This window comes from Saccostrea echinata, unplaced genomic scaffold (genome assembly GCF_033153115.1).
Source record: "Saccostrea echinata isolate AGI-Se365-2 ecotype Australia unplaced genomic scaffold, CSIRO_AGI_Sech_v1 ptg000034l, whole genome shotgun sequence".
Taxonomy (NCBI): Eukaryota; Metazoa; Mollusca; class Bivalvia; order Ostreida; family Ostreidae; genus Saccostrea; species Saccostrea echinata.
In genome coordinates, this window is record NW_026889783.1 from 6,872,944 (window position 1) to 6,897,500 (window position 24,557).

Consider the following 24,557-nt stretch of genomic DNA (forward strand, 5'->3'; position numbering starts at 1 on the left):
AGTTGTGCTGACAAACTGTTCATCTTTATATTGAAGATATGGCCAAAAATCTAAGTTGAAAAGTGCCGAAATTCCAAGAAAATATAAAGGAATCGGAATTTCCTGGTAATATGCACATCTATACATTGTGTGCTAAATATCTGCAAAGTTTGACCAAATTCTATGCAGCGGTTTAATAGGAGTTGTGCTGACAAACTGTTCACCTCTATATTCAAGATATGGCCAAAAACCTAAGTTGAAAAGTGCCGAAATTCCCAGAAAAATACGGAATCGGAATTTCCTGGTAATATGCACATCTACACACTGTGTACTAAATATCTGCAAAGTTTGACCAAATTCTGTGCAGCGGTTTAAGAGGAGTTGCGCTGACAAACTGTTCATCTCTATATTCAAGATATGGCCAAAAATCTAAGTTGAAAAGTGCTGAAATTCCCAGAAAAATAATGGAATCGGAATTTCCTGGTAATATGCACATCTACACATTGTGTCCTAAATATCTGCAAAGTTTGACCAAATTCTGTGCATTGGTTTATGAGGAGTTGCGCTGACAAACTGTTCATCTCCATATTCAAGATATGGCCAAAAATCTAAGTTGAAAAGTGCCGAAATTCCGAGAAAAAATAAAGGAATCGGAATTTCCTGGTAATATGCACATCTACACATTGTGTCCTAAATATCTGCAAAGTTTGACGAAATTCTGTGCAGCGGTTTATGAGGAGTTGCGCTGACAAAAAAACAGGACTGACGGACTGACTGACTGACTGACTGACTGACTGACACACTGACTGACTGACTGACGGACGGGTCAAAAACATTATACCTCACGCAACTTGTTGCGTGGGGTATAATTAAGTGTTCAGTAGCAAATCTTAAAGCTGATCTATTTACTTGCCTGTACTTGCCACCATTTGTCACTATCCCCATGTGGACTAAACAAAACAACATTCTTGAGCAATATTAATTAACCCATCACATTCCCTCTCATACTGGTCTCTCTTTGTCTTTGAAGAACATTTTATGAACAAAGATATTTTTTAACCATTTTTATTTATCATTTATTTACTTGTCTACTTGTTCGTTAAAAACTATGAAAATTAGATATTATTAATTTGCATTAGATATTATAAAAAAATCTTGTATAATTCTGTTATTCACTATTAATCTTGCAATTACATTATTTACAGTGATTTAATATCATAGATGAACAGCAAAGGGAAATAACTTCTTTCAGTAGAATACAATTTAATAGAGCCCTACCCAGCCTAAGAACACTTGGCAAAGTGATCCAGTTGACCCCCGACTTTGGGGTTACAAATTTCAAAATTTTGGAGGACCAAGTGATGCAAAATTTAAAAAATCTGGTAAAAATACCCTTGCTTATTACAACTTTAAATACTCTCTTTGCCTCCTAGATGCCAAGGAGCAGAGATGATTTTCACAGAAATTATGCATTTTCACTAAAGATTTAACATAGCCCCATCCTAAAACAACAGCCCCTGCCCAGGGGCCACAAATTTCACAATTTTCAAAGAGCCATTCTTGCTCATCATAACCATGCACTTAATTTATCTGCTTAATACTTAGGAGCAGAGAAGAAAATTTTCAAAGAAATAATGCATTTTTACTATATTTTTACCATATATTCAAAAGGCTCTGCTCTAATACCAGAACCCCTGACCCGAGGGCCATGAAATTCAAAATTTTGGAAGAGGCAGCCTTGCTCATCATAACTATGAACTTGGTTTGTTTGTTTGTTATCCAAGAGCAGAGAAGAAGATTTTCAAAGAAATAATGCACTTTCACTATATAATCAATAGAGCCCCACCTTCCCGCAGAACCTTTCACCCTGGGGGTAAAATTTCACAAAGAGCAAGAGCCACTTAGGGCCTTTTTTGGCCCTGTGAATTTCTGAAAAATCGAAACTGCTCAGTTTTGGTTGACAATGCAGAATTTATCGCTTGGACCTTTGGTGACCGTGTATCTATTGAACATGACATAATTTTCTCTCTAGTCAATGCATTATGACGTCATGAAATACATCATTTTTACCATATCCTGTAAATTCCATTAAAAATGGCCAAAAGTTGAAGTATTTTTTCAATATTTCACATAGAGCACAACATCTGATCCAAAATGTGCAATTACATAATGTAAGATCTGTTTCTGAAGATCATAAAACATGTTTTAATTTTTGGATCGAGGGTTGTGCTCATATTTTAATTCTTTGCTGAATGTAGTCAAATACCATATTTTCTGCAAAATTCAAGAACATTGCATTTTCACAAAGCCTGTTTTCCAATACCTGGATTCTCAAAAAGAAATTTTGTTATAGGAAATAAGAGCACTAAGTCTCTACTTTATTTTGGTATATGAAATGGGACAGAGGGTGAAAGTGTATTAATTGAATTATGGACAGGGCCATTTTATGCATAAAGTGAACCTAGCTCTTTGGAATTGGCAACCTTGATCATTATAACCATGCAATTAGTCTCCTAAATACCCAGGGGAATAGAAGAAGATTTTCAAAGAAATAATGCCTTTTCACTATATATTCAAAAGAATCCTTTGGAAGAACTTCTGACCCTGGGGCCACAATTTCACAGTTTTGGAAGAGGCATCCTTGCCATCCTAACCACACACATAGTCTATCTGATGATTAGCCAGTAGCAAAGAAGATTTTTAAAGAAATAATGCATTTTCACTATACAATCAATAGAGCCCTGCCCCAACACCATAACCCCTGACCCAGGAACTATAAAATTTACAATTCTGGAAGAGGTACCCTTGCTTATCATAATTATGCGCTTGGTTTGTTTGCTTAATACCCCAAAGCAAAGAAGATTTTCAAAGAATTGATGCATTTTCACTATAAAATCAATATATAGAACCCCTTCCACAGAACAAATGGCCCTGGGATCACAAATTTCACAATTTTGGAAGAGGCATTCTTGATCATCATAATTGTGCACTTGTTTATCTGCAAAATACCAAAGAGCAGAGAAAAAGATTTTTAAGGAATTCAAGCATTTGCACTTAATGATAAATAGAGCCATGCCATAAAACCAGAAGCTCCATCTGAGGTTCATGAAATTCACAATTTTGGGAGAGGCATCCTTTGCTCATCATAACTATGCACTTAGTTGTTTAGTTAATTCCCAGGAGCAGAGAAGAAGATTTTCAAAGAAATAATGCACTTTCACTACATAACCAATAGACCCCCCCCTCCTGTAGAACCCCTGACCCTGGGGCCACAAATTTCACAATTTTGGAAGAGGCACCTTTGATCATCATAACCATGCACCTAATCTATCTGCTTTATATACAGGGGGAAAGAAGATTTAAAAAAAAATATTAAAAATGCATTTTCACAATTTGATCATTAGAGCCCCACCCTTACTTAAGAACCCCTGACCCTGGGGCCATAAATTTCACAATTTTGGTAAGGCTTAATGCTTATTACAATCATGCTTTTTACAATCATGTCCAGGAGTAAAGAAAATTTTTCAAGATAGCAATAATTTTTATGGTTTTAGCACCAACCCTAAGGCCCCAGGAAAGCAGGGACAATAAAATTCACAATTTTTGTATCCCTCACCCATTAAAGCTATTTGCCAAAATTAATTGAAATTGGTTTAGTGGTTCAAGAGAAGAGTTGAAAATGCTCAAAAGTTTATGACCGACGCACAATGGTGTATAAAAATAGATTGCAATAGGTCACCTAAGTGACTCAGATGACCTAATAAATCCAACATTTGAATTTCAAATCATATTGCAATTTGAACAAAACATGTAGAAGGGCAAGATAAAACTTGCTAAATGTAAAATCATTTTTTTAAGATTGTAGACTCATGTATGCATACACTGGGATGAAATCTGGCACCAATTTTGTTGAATTACCCTGCAGATCTGATTCCAGTTCCAGAATGTTATGCTTCTTTCCATGGTAGTAGTTTATTCTGATGTTCCATGTCTGATAGGCAGTATTGACAGTATCATGTACAACATCTATCTCCAGCTGCAGACCTTGAAAGGTGACAGTAAAAGGCAACCTGTAAATTAACGACAGTCAATATTAAGAGGGCTCAGTGGTCATGGCCATTTTCAGACCATTAAAAACCTCCTGAAAAGAAGAGCTCCGTATAAAAATATAGGAAAATTGTATTAAATATTAAAGCTGGAACACATTTTTTTTCTTTACCAAATAATCATTTATGGCTAAAAAATCATATTTAATATTTTTTAGGCAGATCAGTTGGGTAATTTATTGACACCCATCTTCCTTAATGTAAACAGGAAACTTAACACAAAATAGCTAAGTACTTGAGTGTGTTCCCATTTACCTTGTATTAGTCTTATGGGAAAAAATTACACTCAGATTGTAAAAAAATTATAGCATTTTATTAAGATTATTAAAAATTACAGCATATCATTAAAAAAATGCTCCCAAACAAACAGAGACCCCAAAACAAGTAAATAATATGATGGACTATGAATGCACAAAGTTTTAATTACCTTCATCTAGAATTAGTAAAAAATGGTTTTGACTTGCTGCATCTAGACATGTCAATTTTACAAGATTTTTTAGTTGACAAAACATATGGACATACTCATGTTACATAGTTTTCTGTTTATATGCTATATATATATATATATTATGTAAGACTATACTCTATATATGTTAAACTTACAAGATTTTCTACTTATATGCAGTATCTGGACATGTCAATGTAGCAACAATTTCTACTTTTCTTAAATTATCTGGACATGTCAATGTAGCAACAATTTCTACTTACTTAAAGTATCTGGACATGTCAATGTAGCAATTTCTACTTACTTAAAGTATCTGGACATGTCAATGTAGCAATCTTTTCTACTTACTTAAAGTATCTGGACATGTCAATGTAATGAGATTTCCCCTTTAAGAAAGATGAGTGAGACAGCAGACTTCTTCCATCCTTCTCTATCACTTTTATCCAGCGATCCCTATACCTGAAAGATTAGAGAATTACTTACTTTGTATTTTAACAAGAGGCCCAAGGGCCTTAACGGTTACCTGAGTATAATACAACACTGTAAAGGATCCACAGAAGTATAAAATAAAACAAAATAAACTGAAAGATGAAGATATGTTACCAAAAGAAAGAGAAATAGGATGATCTTGGATTAACAAAATAGTTAATCTAGTACTCAGTAAAAAATCATAAAGTAGTTCTATTTACTTGCCTGTACTTGCCAGTGCTAAAACACTCCCATTTCTCACTATCACAGTATAGACTAAACAAAACAATAGTGCTTAAGCATATAAACTCATCTCACACCCTTTCAGATTGGCCTGTCTGGGTCATTGAAGAATAAACAAGAGGCCCATAGGCCACATCACTCACCTGAACACATTGGCTAGGAAAAAGCAGAAATCAGTTCAGTATTGAAAAGTTTACAGGGGAAGGGGGGAACAAACTTGAATTCACACTACCTCAGGATGCTTCTATATCAATATTACTAATCATGGCTTTGCTGTTCTTGAGCAGATGAATTTTAAAGATTTTTTCCTAAGTATTCCTAGGTAAAACTCTGAGCACTCATTGTGGTCCCACGGTACCCACCGTAAATTTGAACAAATTTGAATCTATACTACCTGAGGATACTTCTGTAATAATATGACTAATCATGGCTTTGCTGTTCTTGAGCAGAAGCTTTTTTCAAGATGATTCTTACAGATTCTTATGTAAAACTTTGACTCCACCTAAGATTGCTTCTGTATAAATATGACTAATAATGGCTTAGTTGTTCTTGAGAAGAAGATTTTTAAAGATATTTCCTATATATTCCTATTTAAAACTTTGACCCATTGTTGTGGCCCCACCCCTACCCCTGGGGATCATGATTTGAACAAATTTGAATCTACACTAGCTGAGGATACTTCTTATTAATATGACTAATAATGGTTTAACTGTTTTTGAGAAGAAAATTTTTAAAGATATTCTTACATTTCCTATATATTCCTATGTAAAACTTTGGCCCCTTGTTGTGTCTGTCCCCAACCCCAAGGGTTCATGGTTAACCTGAATCATGAACTTCATGAAATTGAATCCACACTACCTGAGGACACTTCTATAATAATATGACTAATCATGACTGTGCTATTCTCAAAAAGAAGATTTTTAAAGACATTTTCTATATATTCCAATGTAAAACTTGGACCCCCTCTTGTGGCCCTACCCTATACCTGGGGAAAAGATATGAACAAATTTGAATCTAGAGTATGTAATGAAGCTTTCACATAAGTTTCAACTTTTCTTGCCCAGTGGTTCTTGAGATTGAAGAAGATTTTTAAAAGATGCCACCAAATTTTTATGAATTCTTATTTATCTCCCCTTGAAGCAGGGCCTGGCACTTCCTGTGAACAAATTTAAATCCCCTTTACCCAAGGATGCTTTGTGGCAAGTTTGGTTGATATTAGCCCAGTGGTTCTTGAGAAGAAGTCGAAAATGTCAAGATTTTAAGACGACACACGACAGATGACACTCTTTGATCAGAAAAGCTCACTTTAGCCTTCACCTCAGGTGAGCTAAAAACTTTCAAGTTTTGTATTAAACATTGAATTTTTTTGTAATTCTTTTATTCAATTGACCTATGAATTACATCAATTATCATAAGTGAATATCAAAGGGGAATAAACTCTCTCAGAAGAGTACAAATTTCTCTAAAAGTGCAATAGAGTCCTGCCAAGCAAAAGAACACTTGACCTAGTGATCAAGAATTGTACATCTCTGGTAAATATACCCTTGCTTATTACAACATTGTACTGTTTGCCTCCTAGATTTTTAAAGAATTAATGTATTTTCCTAAAGAATCAAATTAATTAATAAAGAGTCTCACCCTAACACCAGAACCCCTGACCCCAGGAACCATGAATGTCACAGTCTGGAAGAGCACACTTCCTCATCATAACCATGTACTTAGTTTACCAGCTAAATAACCCAGGAAATAAGATTTTCAAAGAACTGATGCATTTTAACAATATAATCAATACCCACCCAACATTGGAGACCCTGACCCAGGGGCTTTGATATTCACAATTGTGGAAAAGGCACCCTTCCTCATCATAGTGATGCACTTAGTATGTCTGCTTAATACCCAAGGGCAGAGAAGATTTTCAAAGAAATAATGCATTCTCACTATATAATCAATAAAGCCCTGCTCTAAAACCAGAGACTCTGACCAAGGGGCCATGAAATTCACAAATCAATTTCAATAAAGGACTCATTGAATGTTTTATCATGCCAACAGTTTGACTGCTTGATGTCCATGAGTAAAGAAAAAGATTTTTTAAGCTTGCATTAATTTTGATGGTTTTAGCCCCAACCCTCAGGAGTTGACTATAACATTCATAATTTTTGTCCCCCTTTGTTCATAGAGGCTCTGTACCAAAATTTGTTGAAATTGGTTTAGCAGTTTATGAAAAGAAGCTAAAAATGTTCAAAAGTTTACAACCAATGGACAAAAACACAGTAGCAAAGGTAACCTAAGTGACTCAGGTGACCTAAAAAATGCTTAAAGGGTTCACAGACAATAACATGCAATGTATCTATCATATAGTGTATGTTATAAATGTTTCATCAATCAAATTATCTACTGTAAACATGGATATTTACAAGTGTTGTTAATTAGGCAAATTACAAGCAAAAGCCATAAATGTGGGGAATGTTTCCAGGATACAGTGATGTACATTAAAGTGGTAAAATTTTCCGTATGAATGAAATGTTTTGAGCTTCCTTTGAATGTTGGTTGTTATATAATAACATGCCCATTTCCTCAAAAAGTAAACAGTTTATTGTAGGAGTGAATGGGCAAGGACTCACCAGTCTGCACTGAGAGAAAGCTCTCAGTTTTTGTAAATTTTCTCATTTGCTTCATTCAAATACCTGTAGAACAGGTATTCTATAATACAATAGCCAATCAGATTAGCATTCTACATAAACACGGGTAAAAAATGTGTTCAATTGATACACGTGTTCTGATACTGTAGAAGTACTCATTGTGGGATTTACATACACTATGTACGTGGTCACAATTTTTCTGAAATTTGTCACAGTGTACTTAAAATACATTAAGGACATAAAATGACAATCCAAGATATCCGCGTAATTTCCTACCCATAAATTGAACAGAAATTGTAATTCTGCAGAATTATGTCCATGTGGAAATAAAGTACATTTACAGTAATTCAATATTAGACATGTCAAATACATAAATGAAATTATGTACATATTTGTAGCAATAAGCGAGTTTTACAGAAACAGAGAGTCTCTCACTCTCTCCCAAGTTTATAAAATCCCCATTTCAGCAAAACTTGCTAGTCTCAGAGAGTTGGGTGTCTTAAAACAATGCAACAAATATTGTTTTATCAATTCTAAAGAAATTGGCATGTCATTATGTAACAATTGATGATGGATAAGGAAGACCAAAACGTTCCATACAAACGAAAAATTTTACCACTTCAATGCACAACATTGTACCAGGATAATTTAATATTAATTTAATTTAACACTGAAAAAAAATTTACATGAAGGTATGGGAATGTGGGGGTAAATTATAGCAAAATCCTTCTTATCACATATATAGCATAAATTTCCACTTTTATGGTATATGTATCAATCTGAGTGTGTCAACAATGATTACCCCTTCTTATCTGGCTGGTCATTTTCTAACATTCCCTTTATGTAAGACATCATGTACAACTTGATGTTGTACAAGGGTTCAGTGTGTACAGTGTCTAGTAGTTTGGTTATCAGATCCTCGTCTGTAGTGTCTGCCAGACTCTTGAAAGCCTGTGTCCTGATGGACGCCTTTCTGTTGACATCATACAGAACGGTCTGTAGTGTGGACTCAATGTCATCTGTCATATCTAGGGCAGCTATGACCTGTAAAAACAGATAAATTGTGCTGTATTATGATTTATCTACATTTTTTGTAATACATCATACATGCAATATCTTTTGAAAATTCCCATGGGGGATTTTGCGCGTGACGACAATTTTCAAAGCTTTAAACTTTTTGTCGTGAAAATAATTGTTTATTCCATTTTTTTTATTTATAATATCAATACCACTTATTAATACAATTTAAGAATAAATAATACAAACATTTTTTTCCCTTCCAAATTTCAAATATCTTTTGCTTAAATAGGTACCTCTCTCCCTAAAGAAGTGATATCTGTTTAGTTTAACAACATTATGTTTGAAAAAGACACATAATTTGATAAAAAATGTGAAAATGTACAACTTTCAGTTCAATAAATTTTTTTGCAAAGTGTTAGAAATACATGTACATGTATATGAGGTTTTGTTACTGTACAGTTTCTGGGAAACATTTGTAAAATTCTATATTTACATTTTACACAATTAGAATTTCCTAATTAGACATTAAATTGAAAGAAATATTGAAAAATTGCAATGCATTATGTGTTTGAGGGTGTGTGTGTGAGAGAGAGAGATAAGAAAATTTGTTTGTGGTATGTCCTTTAAATAGAAGTGTCATTTTATTCCCTATTAATAATAAGACGTCGACATCATGGTGATTAATTTTATCACACACACAAAACAATTTGAAGAAATAAATTTACTCTGGAGATCATCAATTATCTAAAACAAGGATACCCCCTATCCCAAACAAAAATTTAAATTGGTATAATCATGATGAACTTTTGCATAATCTTGGCAGTGCTGTGTGGGTATTCCCTTTTCGTATTACATTTGGGGGGGAGAGAAATTCAGTGTACTTGAGGTATAAGACTTTGCTGTTTCATCTAAATTATTTTTATCTTATTTTGACCGGTAAACTTTACAATATTTTTATTACAATTTAAGAAGATAAAATCAGCAGCTATGCTTTGTTGTTTTCTACTTTTGTTTTTAAAAAACGATTGACATGGATTAATTCCGATTTTGTTGTTAGTTTATCATATCACTGTATTTAATTTTTGTTTTTAATATTAATCCCCTAACTGCTCCAGGCTATACCTGGACAGCTGTGTGCGTTCAAGCGAGAAGTGATTGCCTGTGGCTAATTAACACCTCTGCATGAGTTAAATAAACAAAGAGACTAATCTGTGTGCATTGAATAAACAAGTCTGATATCCTAATCCCGACTGACAAAATGGTGTCTTACCACTTAGCCAACATTTTGAGAAAAATACAGGTAAACACAGGTAAATCTGTGTTGGCTAAGTGGGAATGGGGTGCAGGTAGAGAACACCAGTAGCTATAGTCTGTTTTAAGATATAAGCTGAATAAAATCTTTTGTAGCATAGATATATTATTAATTAAATATTTTTGTGATACATTGAGTTTCTGTTACAAAATCATCTTTTTTATAATTAATAAATATTCACTAATTATGTAGTAACAATTAATAGCTCTATCCTTAAAAAATAAATTATATATCAAATTTTAATCAAGCTTAAAATATAAGTTTACTTTTCAAAGTTTTAATTGAAAAACACATAATATGCTGCACATTGTTAATCATGCAAGTAAAAAACTCAATTTGAAAATGCAAGAATAGATACAGTAACTGTCTATATCTCTGAATTATAAACGGAATAAAATCAAACATTCAAACTGTTCATGAAATACTTTTTAAAAAATGTATAAAAGTTTATTCTTTAGAAAATTCACAGTTATTTGCAGTTATACCTAATTTATTATAATACAAAATGATAAAAGTTTCATAAAATTGTTTAATCATGAAACAATGATTAAGTAATAGGACCATATAGAATCCTACATAATGTAGATTATTTAACATTTTTTCAAATGTACACAATTTTTATACCTTTTCAATATATTTTTATTTTCAGTATTTTTTTTAAATGATGATTTATATTTGTTTTTACTATATTTGGATAAATTAATCTAACAATTTTTCTGGAAATTTGTTTCATTATTTGTTAATTTATTTACAAATTCTTTTTAATATATACATGTTATTTATTTATTTATTAATTAACTAATTATTTTTTTTTCTTTTATTATTCCTATTTTATGAAGGAAATAATTCTCAGGTAAAGCACAATAAATACTCGCACATGAAAACAGACTATAGCCTGTTGGTCACTCATGTGTAAAAATCAAATTGTTGGCTATGTGGGAATAGGATTTTTCAAAATGTTGGCTAAGTGGGAATAAACTGACAAAATATTGCGGTAGGGAAACTCTGAAAATCGGAAATTTTTGGTTGAATTTTTTCAAATCGGGATTTTAGGGCAATTTTGCTTTCCCGATCAGGAGAGCGGGATCAAAGAGTAAAATTGGGAGGATCCCGCCTAAATCGAGAAAGTTGGCATGTATGAATACATTCATTATTAGAAAACAATGTACAGCATAACAAATGAATGGTAAGTTGATTTTGAGGTGCAATGAGCAAGCTCATTAAATGACCCCCCTTCCGCTGCAATGTCTTTAAAATTATTGTTGGTAAGATTTTTTTGAAATATTATACGTGTTACAGATATTCATTTGTGTGGCATTTTATTTTTCTGCAGTGACATTTAACTTGTTCAATGACCTTTGGTCAAGATCATGACACACCCCTAGTTTATGGGAAATCTCTGTGAAGTACAAGATCCAAAGTCACTTTGTATAAAGTAATAGAGTGGACACAAATTCGACAGGTCATGACATACCCGCAGGTCATAAGCAGTCCTTGATTGATGAATGTGCATCCAAGGTTTCTCTGTTACAAAATTATGGATCCAAGTTTCAACAAACAAAAAGATCTATGTTCACTTTATGCATAAAATGACCCTGTAGATATCCAAATTTATCTACAAACACCCTATGTCTCATTTCAAATGTCAATATAAAGTAGAGACTAAGTGCTGTCATTTCCTATAACAAAGTTTCCTCTGACTGTCCAGGTAATGGAAAACAGCTAGGCTTTGTCAAATTGCAATGTTCTTGAATTTTGCAGGAAACAGGTGCATTTTAGTACCTTCAGCAAATAATTAAAATGATAGAAAGCATGACATCATAACGCACTGACTACTGACTAGCGAGAAAATGGTGTCATTTTAATAGATATGCAGTCACCAAGGGTCCAAGTAATATTTAATGCATTAATTGTCAACTAAAACTTATCAGTTCTGATTATTCAGAAATTCACAGGGAAAAAAAACGTAAGTGAACTTTGATCTTTTATACTTCTTGTGCAAGTCATCTTGAACATACTAGTGTAAATATTTTTTTCTGCCAGTGACCTTGAACTTGTAAATGACTGGTCAAGATCATGACACACCCTTACGACAAACATAATCATTGTGTGAAGTATAAATTTGTTTTTCCATTACAAAGTTATAGACTAGAAATAAATTATACACTTTTTGTTAGTGACCTTAAACTTGCCTAAATATTCTTAAATCAAGTCATGACACATCCTCAGGTCATAAGTAATTTTTGTGTCAGGTATGTGATTTCAACAAAGTTTACTCTGGACATGATTTCACTGACAGATGGACAAAGGAATTTGTACATATATATAAAGCTTCAGCTATCTTTGTTAAAGTGAACTTTGCAATGGTAAAAGATGCTGAGATCATATATCATGGCAAAAAGATCATATAATTTATCATGGGAAAATGGGACATCCACAACATTTTCCCCAAGATAAGTTTATGTGATTGTAGAAGTATATTTCAGTGAATACAGAATCATTCTGATACTCCTACCTGGACAGCAGTTTTAGACAGGTGATATGGAATATTACGGTTCTCCACACAAATTAGGATGGATTTCACCAATGTGTTGACAGTGGAATTTACTGATGAAAACTTCTGAATACTTTTACCAAAGTTACCAAACACCTGCAATCAAATTAATAAATAAATGATATTATGCAAAAAGAGAGCATGAAACGTTAATTTGAGAAGATGGGAATGGTGCAGTGAGGTCTATAACTCTATAGACACAACTTTATGTAGACACTGTACCTTAAACATAAGTATAAGGTTATCATGTTTATTTATCTTCTCATCCACACTGAGGCCCTCCCATATCTCAGATTTACAGTTGTCACCTATCTCATGTACAAGATGTGTCAAAATCTGTGATACTGGATGATCCTGACAAAGAAAAATAAAGTTTTATAGATATCGAACAAATAAGAACATCATCATAGGGGTTCCTTTTATCATCATTGTAGAAAAATATTATTTTACAACTTATTTCCTATGTAGCTTGTAACACAAGATCTGATTGGTTAGCAAACCGGATGTAAATTTCTGTACACCCGGCTCAAGACGGGGGTAAATAACATGGAGTCACAATACATAGTTTCTCTATCACAAAAAGCAATTAACATGACATCAAGATGCATTGTAGTATGTTGTAAATCTTATTGATAGTTTGAAATACCACTGATTAGCCTCTGGTTTACGAAGGATTTGATTAAATAGGAAATAAATTCTTTATCCAGGTCCAATCAAGGATGTACGGGGACTTACCATGGCCTTCGGCCTCATGGTGTATAGAATAAAACCCGGGAAAATCCCCATACATCTTTGATTGAACCTTGATAACTAATAATATCTATTTATAAGTTCTACCTTTTGAAACTCTTTGTTGTCCGTTTCTCCCAGGAATCTATGCACCATTATACCTAAAGGTAACCAACAACCCATTTGGTTCTTACTTTTACACATATCCTGTAATAAAAAGAAAGTAGTCATATTTACCATGGTTAAAGTCACTCAACATGTAAAAACAAGGATACCATAATAAAAAACATGAACAGATACAAAATTACCTAAGCATATAATCCTTAGATCCTAACATTCAAAATCCTTATATGATACACACTGTTGAATCATCGCTGTTCGTGGGGGGAGGGGGGGGAGGGACTAATGTCCATGAATTTTTTGGGTCACCCTTACCAATGCCCATAAATTTACATCCCCAGGAAAGATATCTTATTCAATTTAACATACTGGTTCATTAAGTATTCATTTTTTTACAAGTTGCTGATCAAAAAATAAAGTCACCACAAACTATAATATTTTGATTGCCCATAACTGTTGATCCCCACGAACTAAAATGATTCCAGTAGTACATGGCTGACCATACTGTGTACACTTTACCTACATGTATATTGAACTATATACTCTTTACCTATATTGAACTATTTAGAAAGAAAATGAAAGCACTACCATTCTTTAGAATGCATTTCTTTCTCTGTAATTGTAAATCAAATAAATCTATCTTAGCCATTCAAAGTTTTTTCTATATTAAGCATTCACATGCACTTGGTTTTTTTATACCCCAGATTCGGAAAAAATGCACAAAATCCGTGGTCAAGAAATAAATTAAACTGGTTAAAAGTTTAAAATTTTGTCAATTTCTTGCTTTTTTTCTAGAATCTGTCCAGTTAGGTATATATTTAGTAGGGATGGCAACGAATATTCGAACATTCGAATATTCATTCGATGAGTTGATATTCGAATATGAATTTAAGATTCGAATATTCGTTGTTTTTCAGATTTCATAAAAAGAAGTACTCTGATTAATAAATTTTGATTAGAACAGTGCTGGATTTATCCCTGTTTAATTTACTAGCGATCAATTTCGATCTCCTGATTTCTTTCACTACTTTCTTATCTTATAAATCTACTAAATTACATGTATTTTGTTTTGAGTAAGGTGTTAAAGAATTGTACAATAATGCTTTATGTATAATACAAAACGTACTTTCATAGTTTTTATTTGTTAGATACGATCGGATCTAGAATCGAGGACATCAAATGAAATCTAAGAATGTCTAAAAGGCGTCAGGAGTATACTTATCAAAATAAAATTTATTTAATTGATCATTGAATGAATGTCCGATAGAATTAATCTGTAATTAATATTGTAAAGGGCTTTATATCAGAATAAATGTGTAAATTACTTGATTATCTCGGGTTGTACATAATCAATTTTAAATTCATTATTGGGAAATTAGTTAATTACCTAGGAAAATTGTCTATGGAAATATTTGTTTACATTGTATCAAAAATTATAATCATATATCTTATCAGGCAGATAATTGTAATTTATTACACGTATTGAAATCTGAACAGTATACTGTTACGACTATCTTGCCTTTTGTAAGACGACTGGTTCCTCAGTTGGAGCTACTATAAATACATTTTCATTTGTTAAAATTATACTTTTCTACATATAAATCAATTATTAATTTCAAGCATTGACAAATATCAAATGGAATTTCTTATTGTACACCTACAAAAGTCTTCATACAATTTTACTTCCAATATAAGTATACCTACGCTAAACCTTTCATGAGAGTAGGATGATGCATATTTAAAATAAAACAGATTATATTTATTTTATCGAATATTCGAATATATTCGAATACTTTCATTGAATATTCGAATATGAATTATTGACAAAATTGACATCCCTAATATTTAGCATTCTACCCAATTTTGTAAAGAAATATTGGATTATCTTTCTACATGAAAAATATGGTAGAATTATTAAATTAAATCCTTTGAAGCATCATTTTTATGACTTTACAAAGTGTGTTTTCTTTTTCGGCTTTTTTTTTTTTTGTCAATAGATATATATAGGTACATGCATGTAGGTTCTTGAATGATAGGTGGATGTTAAACAGAGAGAGAGAAAAAGATAGGAATGGTCTTATTAACCATGTTAATATACTCACAAACAAAACTGAGAGTACTTCTGATGATGTCTCATGGTTAAGGGCCAGGTCATATGTAATTAAGGAGCTGACAAGAGGGTCAGAAACATGGCCACTCTGTAGACAGTAACTTAACATTCTCAGACAGATATAGGAACCACAGGACAATAGAGCATCCAGAAAGTAGTCCTTTTCCGCAAACTACAGTAACAAATACACAAAATATAAAGAATTTGCTCATATCTACTTTATGAATACATGACACTAATCATCTTTGACATTTTTGGTATAATTTACGATATCAATCATTTTTTTTTTTACAATTAGACTAGCATTATTAAATCAAGTCAGAGAAGTCAGAGTCAACCCCACAGAAAATAAAATGTAATTATCAGATGTTAATACTTGTTTAGCAATTCAGAATTGATACATGTCATTAAATGTTTGAGACATACATGTACCAGTATTTAGCAATGAGTACCTAAATTATTTCTTACGATCAAACTGATCACATCTTGACCTCTTGAATACATTTAATATGTACATGTAGTACAGCCAAGAGCTGAGAAGTAGACAAGATTTAATATCCTACACTATGTGTGTGATGAACAAAAGCAATTAGATGTAATTAATGGATTAGTCTTTCAATATATACCTGGTAAACAGAATCACAGTTGACAGTATTGTTGCCATGACAATTCCAGATATCTATCATTATGTTTGATAAAGTTTGATTGTCGGTCCTCTTCATTGCCATCACAAGCTTGTGGTAGAACTGAGGAAGGTCTTCTATTTTATTTTTTCTCACACTTTCTACCAACTTATGAAGCAAGCTGTTGATTGTTTCCATGGTAACTTCTGATGTCATTTCCTCTTCAAACTCAAACAAAATATCTACATACTTTTTACCTCTGATTCTTCTGTTGACAGAGCGTGTGCTTAGTTTCTCGACTTTGATCAGTTCCAAAGACTGACTATAAAGAAATACAAGTTTTCATAGCAAATATATGTAGGCAGAAAAGTGATTTTAAACCAGAGATACTGTGAGAAAGCTCACAAAATTATACCCCCCCCCCCCAGCCGCAATTGTTTCAAAATTGCTGATATACATTTCTCTAATTAAATGACCTTAAATTTGCCAGAATGACCTTGGTTCAAGAAAATGAAACATCCTATGGTCATAATTTATCTCTATGTAAAGTATAAATTTCCAATATTCCTCAATTAAAAAGTTTACACTTTTCTCTGAAAGTGACCTTGAACTTGTCAGAATGACCTTGGGTCAAGGTATGACATACCTAAAGGTCATAGGTAATCTTTTTGTGCAGAAGACACTTCAAATGATTTTGAATTAGAAACTTAATGGGCCAGACGTTTTTATTGTCAGTGACCTTGAACATGCCAAAATGACATTGAATCAAAATCAGGATACACCCTTGGGTTATAAGCAAACTTTGTGTCAAGCATAAGTGTTCAATGTTTCCCCATTACAAGATGTAGTCAGGGCACAAATAAAACATTTTTTTTAAGTGACCTTGGACTTGTTCAACTGAAATTGGGTCAACATTATGACACACCTTTGTATGAAGTTGAACATCCAATGTTTCTCTGATAGCAAATTATAGACTGAAACGAATTTTACATCTTTTCTGTCATTGACCTTGAACTTGTCAGAATAACCTTTGTGAAGGTCACAAACCCTCAGGGGATAACAATTTTTTGTGTCAAGAATGAACTTCTTTTGTTTCTCCAAATTAAGTTATGGCTTGGTCATGAATTAGACATTTTCCGGATAGGGACCTTGAATTTGCAGGAATGACCTTTGATCAAGGTTAGGACACAACCTAGGGTCATAAAAATCTTTGTGTCAAGTATGAGTTTCCAATGTTTTTCCATTATATATGTGGTCAGGACACAAAATTTACATTTTTCTAAAATTTTACACACCCTTGGGCAACAGACAATCTTTGTATGATAAATGAACATCCAATGTCTCTCCATTAGAGAGTTATAAACTGGACATAAATTTTACACATTTTCTGCCAGTGACCTTGAACTTGTTGAAATGACTTTGGTCAAGCACTAGACACACCCTCAGGTCATAAGCAATCTTTGTGTCAAGAATGAACCTCTAATGTTTCTCCATTACAAATTTATGGCTTGTTTACGATTGCATGGATGGACCAACAGAAAGACAGTCAGGCAAAGTGATTTCTATATGATACCCCAAACTTTGTTTGCTTGGGGAATGAAAATCAGTAATTTTTATACTGTAATGAACGACTCTAATAAATACTATATTTTGTACATTATACAAAAACATAATACAAATACATGCTAAAACAAATATTTTGCACATGGTACATACATACTGCTAATTTCGTAATTCCAAGCAGGTAAATACTGACATATACATACCTGTAAACCACTTTACATACACAGTGTAATTAGACTAAGTCTTACACTTTATAATTACATGTAATTAAATAGTTTTAAATACCTAGCATTAGTCATGTATGATGCATAAACTGATCCATTGTATGCACTGGGTTGAAATATCTGCTGCTGGAGGCAGTTCACTTCTTCCAGGCGATGCTTATCATTAACTCTGTGATCACATTTCACATTGGATAAAAATGGATAATAAAACTGCAAGATAAACAACAGATAAAGTTCAAATATGTAACAGACATCAGGCCCCACTTTTTTCTGAGTATAGTATTTTGCTATAGTAAATTTTTCTTTAGATGCTGCTTAGCCCCCCCCCCCCCCACTTTTTAATGTGTAAGGTCGAGTACTGGTAAATTTAATGATTTGGACAGTAAATTAGCTTTTTTTTATTTGCTTGTCAGATAATATTGGGAAGTTGCCCTCCCCTCCCCCCACTTTTGGTCAGTTTAAGGTTTTTTTTCTTTTTTTTTTTTTTTTTTTTGCTTGTTAGATTTTTTTTCTAAGTTGCCCCTCCCCCCCCCCCCCCCTTTTGAAAATGTTGCTATTGGCCTGGACATTGTCTTGTTTCTAAATTTAGAAACTAGATTTTCCCCTATAGCAAACACAAATTATAAATCTGTCAGCTTAGAAAAAAATCTACAGACCTTACCATGTCTGTTGGTTTACTAGCAATGGTATGGAAATATGGGGGCAAAACCATGAAATTTTGAAACCTCACTGTGGAACCATCCTAGACCCAGTGCCATGTTTTGAAAATTTTTTTTAAAAATTTCACATGCAGATGCTTGCATTTTAAAATGACTAACCTGCTGTTTTTGCGTGAAAATATTGAAAGAATTTTTCTTATTTCATCTGTTTTCATTTACACATTGTAAATGAATACCGTATAAGTAGAAATTTTAGGGAGACCCAAATTTAGCAATTTATCTTTAAATAATGGTAATTAATTTTTAGTGAGAATCAATTTTAGCCATTTGAAAGGGCCTACTAAAGAAGCTATTACAAATAAAATGCAATTAATTTTTAGCAATAATCAAATTTAGTGAAATCAACGCCCTCGCTAATGATGCCAAAATTGAATCCTCGATAAAAATTCTGCTTATACAGTAGTATATAGTCTTCTCATTCTCGAATACACGTATTTCCAACCCAGTGATCAATATGCATGTGCAACCTCAAATGATACACACTATACAATAAATAATTTCTTCCCTCTTTCTCTGAAACTAATAATTAAACTCAAAAATAAGACATACATACAATGATACAGTAAAACAGGCTTGCACTGTATATTGAAGTGCCAGGAGTAGATAATTTTTGTTATGTCCGTTAAGTTCACAATACATTTTAAAGCCATGAGGAGTGAGAATCACTTTGCTGTAAGCGTCAATTCATTATAAGCATGTTCGCAATAAGTGTGTTTTACTGTATCTGTTACAAAATTTTAAGTTTTGCAAGCTAAGAAATTACCTCTGATACAGTTCCAATCTTATAACCTCCATACACTTTTTGTATCATGGAAAATATATTTCTTGGTTTCTTGTAGATTTGAGGCATCTGACAGAAGCGTAAATTCCGCTCCGTGTAAAACAAGTCAGGATCAGCATTTGAAATACTGTAATGTGTGGGACAATCTCCAAAGATATCAGACTGTAAGACAAATGTCACATGTTTTATTAGAAAACTTACAACTAGGTCACTACAGTTTTTTTCAGCTCTAGCCCAGTTGGGCAAGCAATGACAAAATTTCACTAGCCCGAATCACTTTTTACCAGCCGAATAAGCCCCCATAATATTGAGAAAAATAAAATAAGAGTTATTATTCATTTCTTTAGATTTAATGAACAAGGCTCATTATTTAATTTCAAAAATTAATTTCCCTCTGTTCTGTCATTTTATTATCAGTTATTTGATTCTTTGTTTTACACATTGATGCAGTCTGATGCACTATTAACATTTCATCACAATATGTTTGAAAATAAGCAAGTTATTGCCCACTCTTTTCAACTCACAGGTGTGTGTTTTAATTCAAATTAGTTTTTTTTTTAAGTCAGTGAAGCCTCCATCTCAACATTCTCTTTCATTAGCCATTTCAACGTGGTGACTGGAGACAAAAAAATATAAATAACCAAGCATGCACAGAAAGATAAGAAAATCATTGAGAAAGTCAAAAATTTCAATCAAGAAAATTAATCTTATCACAAAAGAAATGTTTTTGACAATTATTCAAAATACTGAGATGGAAATGGATAAACACAGCTGAAAATTCTACTAGTCTGACTGGGCTAGTGCTGACCTACATTCTACCAGCCTGACCAAATCAGTCATGGGGCTAGTGCTTTTGGTGCACATTGTCACTACTAAATGCAGGATGGGACATTTTTATAACTTACATATGAAAATAAAACTAAAAATTTTACTTAAGATTTTGGCTATCAGTAAATACATGAAATGTATTTGGGTCATGTAACCTGTTGGTGCGGCTCTTTACTGTACAGATCTACAGGCATTATACATCACCTGTTGGTGGGGCTCTTTACCGTACAGATCTACAGGCATTATACATCACCTGTTGGTGGGGTTCTTTATTGTTCAGATCTACAGGCATTTTACATCACCTGTTGGTGGGGCTCTTTACTGTACAGATCTACAGGCATTATACATCACCTGTTGGTGGCGTTCTTTACTGTACAGATCTACAGGCATTATACATCACCTGTTGTAGGGCTCTTTACTGTACAGATCTACAGGCATTATACATCACCTGTTGGTGGGGTTCTTTACTGTACAGATCTACAGGCATTATACATCACCTGTTGGTAGGGCTCTTTACTGTACAGATCTACAGGCATTATACATCACCTGTTGGTGGGGCTCTTTACTGTACAGATCTACAGGCATTATCTTGAGCTGGAATGCGGATAGCATGGCTCGCTTGATGTTAAGGATGGCTAACTCTTCCACCTCAGAGGTCACAATGCCCTGTCTTAGCACCTCTCCTAAGTTGTATTGAAAATAAAGAGAATTCCTAAAAATAAAAGTAGAACAAGTTTTCAGCATTAAACAGGCTTAAATTCATTTAATTATCAAAATGTCAATTGGTTACTTACTGAGATATTTGTTTACTAAAAAATTAAACATTCAATGACATAATTATCAGACTGTCAGTGGAAACTTAAACATTCAGTGATAATTATCAGACTGTCAGTGTATCACTTACTGACACATTTGTTTACTGAAAACGTAAACATTCAGTGACATAATTATCAGACTGTCAGTGGATCACTTACTTACATATTTTTTTACTAAAAATTTAAACATTCAGTGACATAATTATCAGACTGTCAGTTGATTACTCACTGAGACTTATTGAAAACTTAAACATTCAGTGACATAATTATCAGACTGTCAGTGGATCACTTACTTAGTAATTATTTAACTGAAAAACTTAAAGTAGAACCTATGTTGGAAAAGTCTTTGTCACAGGATTTTCAAACTTTTCAAAATGAGTAATTAGCACTTGCTTATTAATCAGTTAAAAATACATGGCATGTTTCCTTGTTATTAAATGTAGTGCAGTCGGTGTAATTTAGAATGATTATCATACACTGCGACTAAATTTTTCAGCCATTTTTAGGGTTACATGGTCATAAGGAGAATATAGAAAATCACAAAAATACTTCTTCAAACACCTTTGTTTATAGACTTTATTAACTGAAAAATAGTTAGAAATATTATTAAAAATTAAATTCGTTTTTCTTCAATTGACATAAAAGATTTAATCTACATTTCAATAAATATACTCAAATGCGCTCAATATTTTTCAAAGGATTTTTAGTCCAGCTACAACCATAAATTTTTAAATATTTACCAAAAGTCTTTGTGACGGTGTTTTCAATCCTTAGTATGATGAAGAACATACTCAAATGATTATGAAAAATTATTATAATATATACCTTTCCCCACAAACTAATGAGAGAGATTTTTTTTAAATCAATACTAGTCATGTTGACCTTTTAGCACTTACACAGGATTTCATGATTAAATGAATGTTTTGGTGTTACTTTCAGATTTACAATATGAATATTTATCAAAACATAGGTAATCAGAAATTACAGAGCTCACCTCAACGAATGTTGACTTTAAGTAAGGCAAAGTCCCACACTAAACTAATAATCTAGGAGTGTGCATCCCTAGATGCAACATTCATGCAATTTTGGTCTGATAGGGCTTGCAGTTACTTGGGAATAGACTTATCTGAAAACTTAAAACTAGTCACTCATCCAGAAAGTGCAAGTCAAATCCAGCATCCAAAGCAAGTTTTGAGATTGTTCGTCCCTGGATGCATCATCCATGCAAGTTTGGTTCAGATAGGCCTTATAGTTACTTGGAAATGAGATCTGCTCCAAAAACTTTAACCTGGTTACTCATCCGGAAAATGTAGGTCAGATCCAGCATCCGAAGCAAGTCCAGTAGTGTGAATCCTTAGATGTATCATCCATGCAAGTTTGGTCAATATAGGGTTTATAGTTACATGTACTTGGAAATGACATCTGCTCCAAAAACTTTAACCTGGTCACTCAAACGGAAAATGTAAGTCAAATCCAGCATCATAAGCAAGTCTAGTAGTGAGCATCCTTAGATGTATCATCCATGCAAGTTTAGTCAATATAGGGCTTATAGTTACTTGGAAATGACATCTACTTCAAAAACTTTAACCTGGTCACTCATCCCAAAAATTTAGGTCAGATCCAGCATCCGAAGCAAGTCCAGTAGTGTGCATCCTTAGATGTATCATCCATGCAAGTTTAGTCAATATAGGGCTTATAGTTACTTGGAAATGACATCTGCTCCAAAAACTTTAACCTGGTTACTCATCTGGAAAATATAGGTCACATCCAGCATCCGAAGCACATCCAGTAGTGTACATCCTTAGATGTATCATCCATGCAAGTTTGGACAATATAGGGTTTATAGATACTTGGAAATGACATCTGCTCCAAAAACCTTAACCTGGTCACTCATCCCAAAAATTTAGGTCAGATCCAGCATCCGAAGCAAGTCCAGTAGTATGCATCCTTAGATGTATCATCCATGCAACTTTGGTCAATATCGGGCTTATAGTTACTTGGAAATGAGATCTACTCCAAAAACTTTAACCTAGTCACTCATCTGGAAAATGTAGGTCAGATACAGCATCTGAAGCAAGTTCAGTAGTGTGCATCCTTAGAGTACTCATCCATGCAAGTTTGGTCAATATAGGGCTTATAGTTACTTGGAAATGAGACCTGCTCCAAAAACTTTAACCTGCTCCAAAAACTTTAACCTGCTCCAAAAAACATTAACCTGGTCATTCTTTAGCTGAAATTGCAGCATCTGAAACCTTGACTGGTACAATAAAACACACTAGAAGCATCCTCCATGCCTCTCTGACTAATATAGGCCATAGAAATACTTGAAAAGAAAACTGCTCCAAAAACCTTAACCTGGGACGCCAACGGTATTACATAAGCTCCCCCAACTTTGTTGAGGTGAGCTAAAAATGAAAATTTCTATTTAAAAAATTAATTTTTTAATGAAATGTTTTTATTATACGCAAACCACTAAAGATCCAAATGAATAATTAAGAAATAATTATGAAAATGAATACAATTCATTTCATAATAGACATTACAAGCATTAAACACAATCTTTAATAGATTTAAGACTCAGACGACATATCATCAAGATATTGTACTATTTAATAGTCAACTGAAGATTTCTTAGCAACTTCGCATTCCTTTAAAATAGTTGTATGTCATTAACTTATCACAATTGTGTATTTTTATCAGCTGAGACAATCTTGCATTCGTCCACTTAACTATGAAGTCATACGACGTAGGTTCTACGTTAAACATTCAGCGAAGTAATTATCAGACTGTTCAGTGGATCACTTACTGAGACATTTTTTCACTGAAGACTTCTGAGTTCTCTGTCTCCTTGTACTTTGGATCTGCACCTGGCTCCCTGTCATACAGCTTACAATGATCAACCTAAAGAAAATAATATAACTCAAGATTCTCATCACAGACTATGATAAGTATCATAATGTTTTTTTTTAGTTTCAAGGTCTTCTGATCATTTCCAGTACCACTTATACTCTGTCCTGTAGATTACTTTGATTAATATATACAGTTGTATTAAACTATAATGAGCAAATTCAAAAATTTTGTGGTCCCCTGCTTTTGGTGTCTTAATGGTTGGGATGCAATTATTTATGGTATATTGTAACTGTCTTGTCTGTTTCTCCTAGCTGTCTTGTCTGTCCATCATACAAAAAAGATTTCAATTTTAGACTAATAAAAGTTACAGCCAAGATTAATGTTTCTTAAATCTGCATAAAACTTCAAGATCATGAGGTCAAATATCAT

At 33.1% G+C, this 24,557-nt stretch overlaps 1 protein-coding gene across 1 annotated transcript in view; it reads right to left on the minus strand.

Moving 5' to 3' along the window:
- LOC133199321 (uncharacterized) overlaps positions 1–24,557 on the minus strand; it is a 59,353-nt gene that overhangs the window by 30,163 nt on the left and 4,633 nt on the right. Inside the window, exons 4-15 of the mRNA XM_061335133.1 lie at positions 24,085–24,179; positions 21,010–21,175; positions 19,618–19,797; positions 18,197–18,345; positions 16,352–16,670; positions 15,718–15,897; positions 13,604–13,702; positions 12,989–13,120; positions 12,728–12,862; positions 8,683–8,924; positions 4,879–4,989; positions 3,898–4,049 (exon numbers count right to left, since the gene is read on the minus strand). Coding sequence (XP_061191117.1) covers positions 3,898–4,049; positions 4,879–4,989; positions 8,683–8,924; positions 12,728–12,862; positions 12,989–13,120; positions 13,604–13,702; positions 15,718–15,897; positions 16,352–16,670; positions 18,197–18,345; positions 19,618–19,797; positions 21,010–21,175; positions 24,085–24,179 — 1,960 coding nt within the window. The remainder of the gene's footprint in view (positions 1–3,897; positions 4,050–4,878; positions 4,990–8,682; positions 8,925–12,727; positions 12,863–12,988; positions 13,121–13,603; positions 13,703–15,717; positions 15,898–16,351; positions 16,671–18,196; positions 18,346–19,617; positions 19,798–21,009; positions 21,176–24,084; positions 24,180–24,557) is intronic.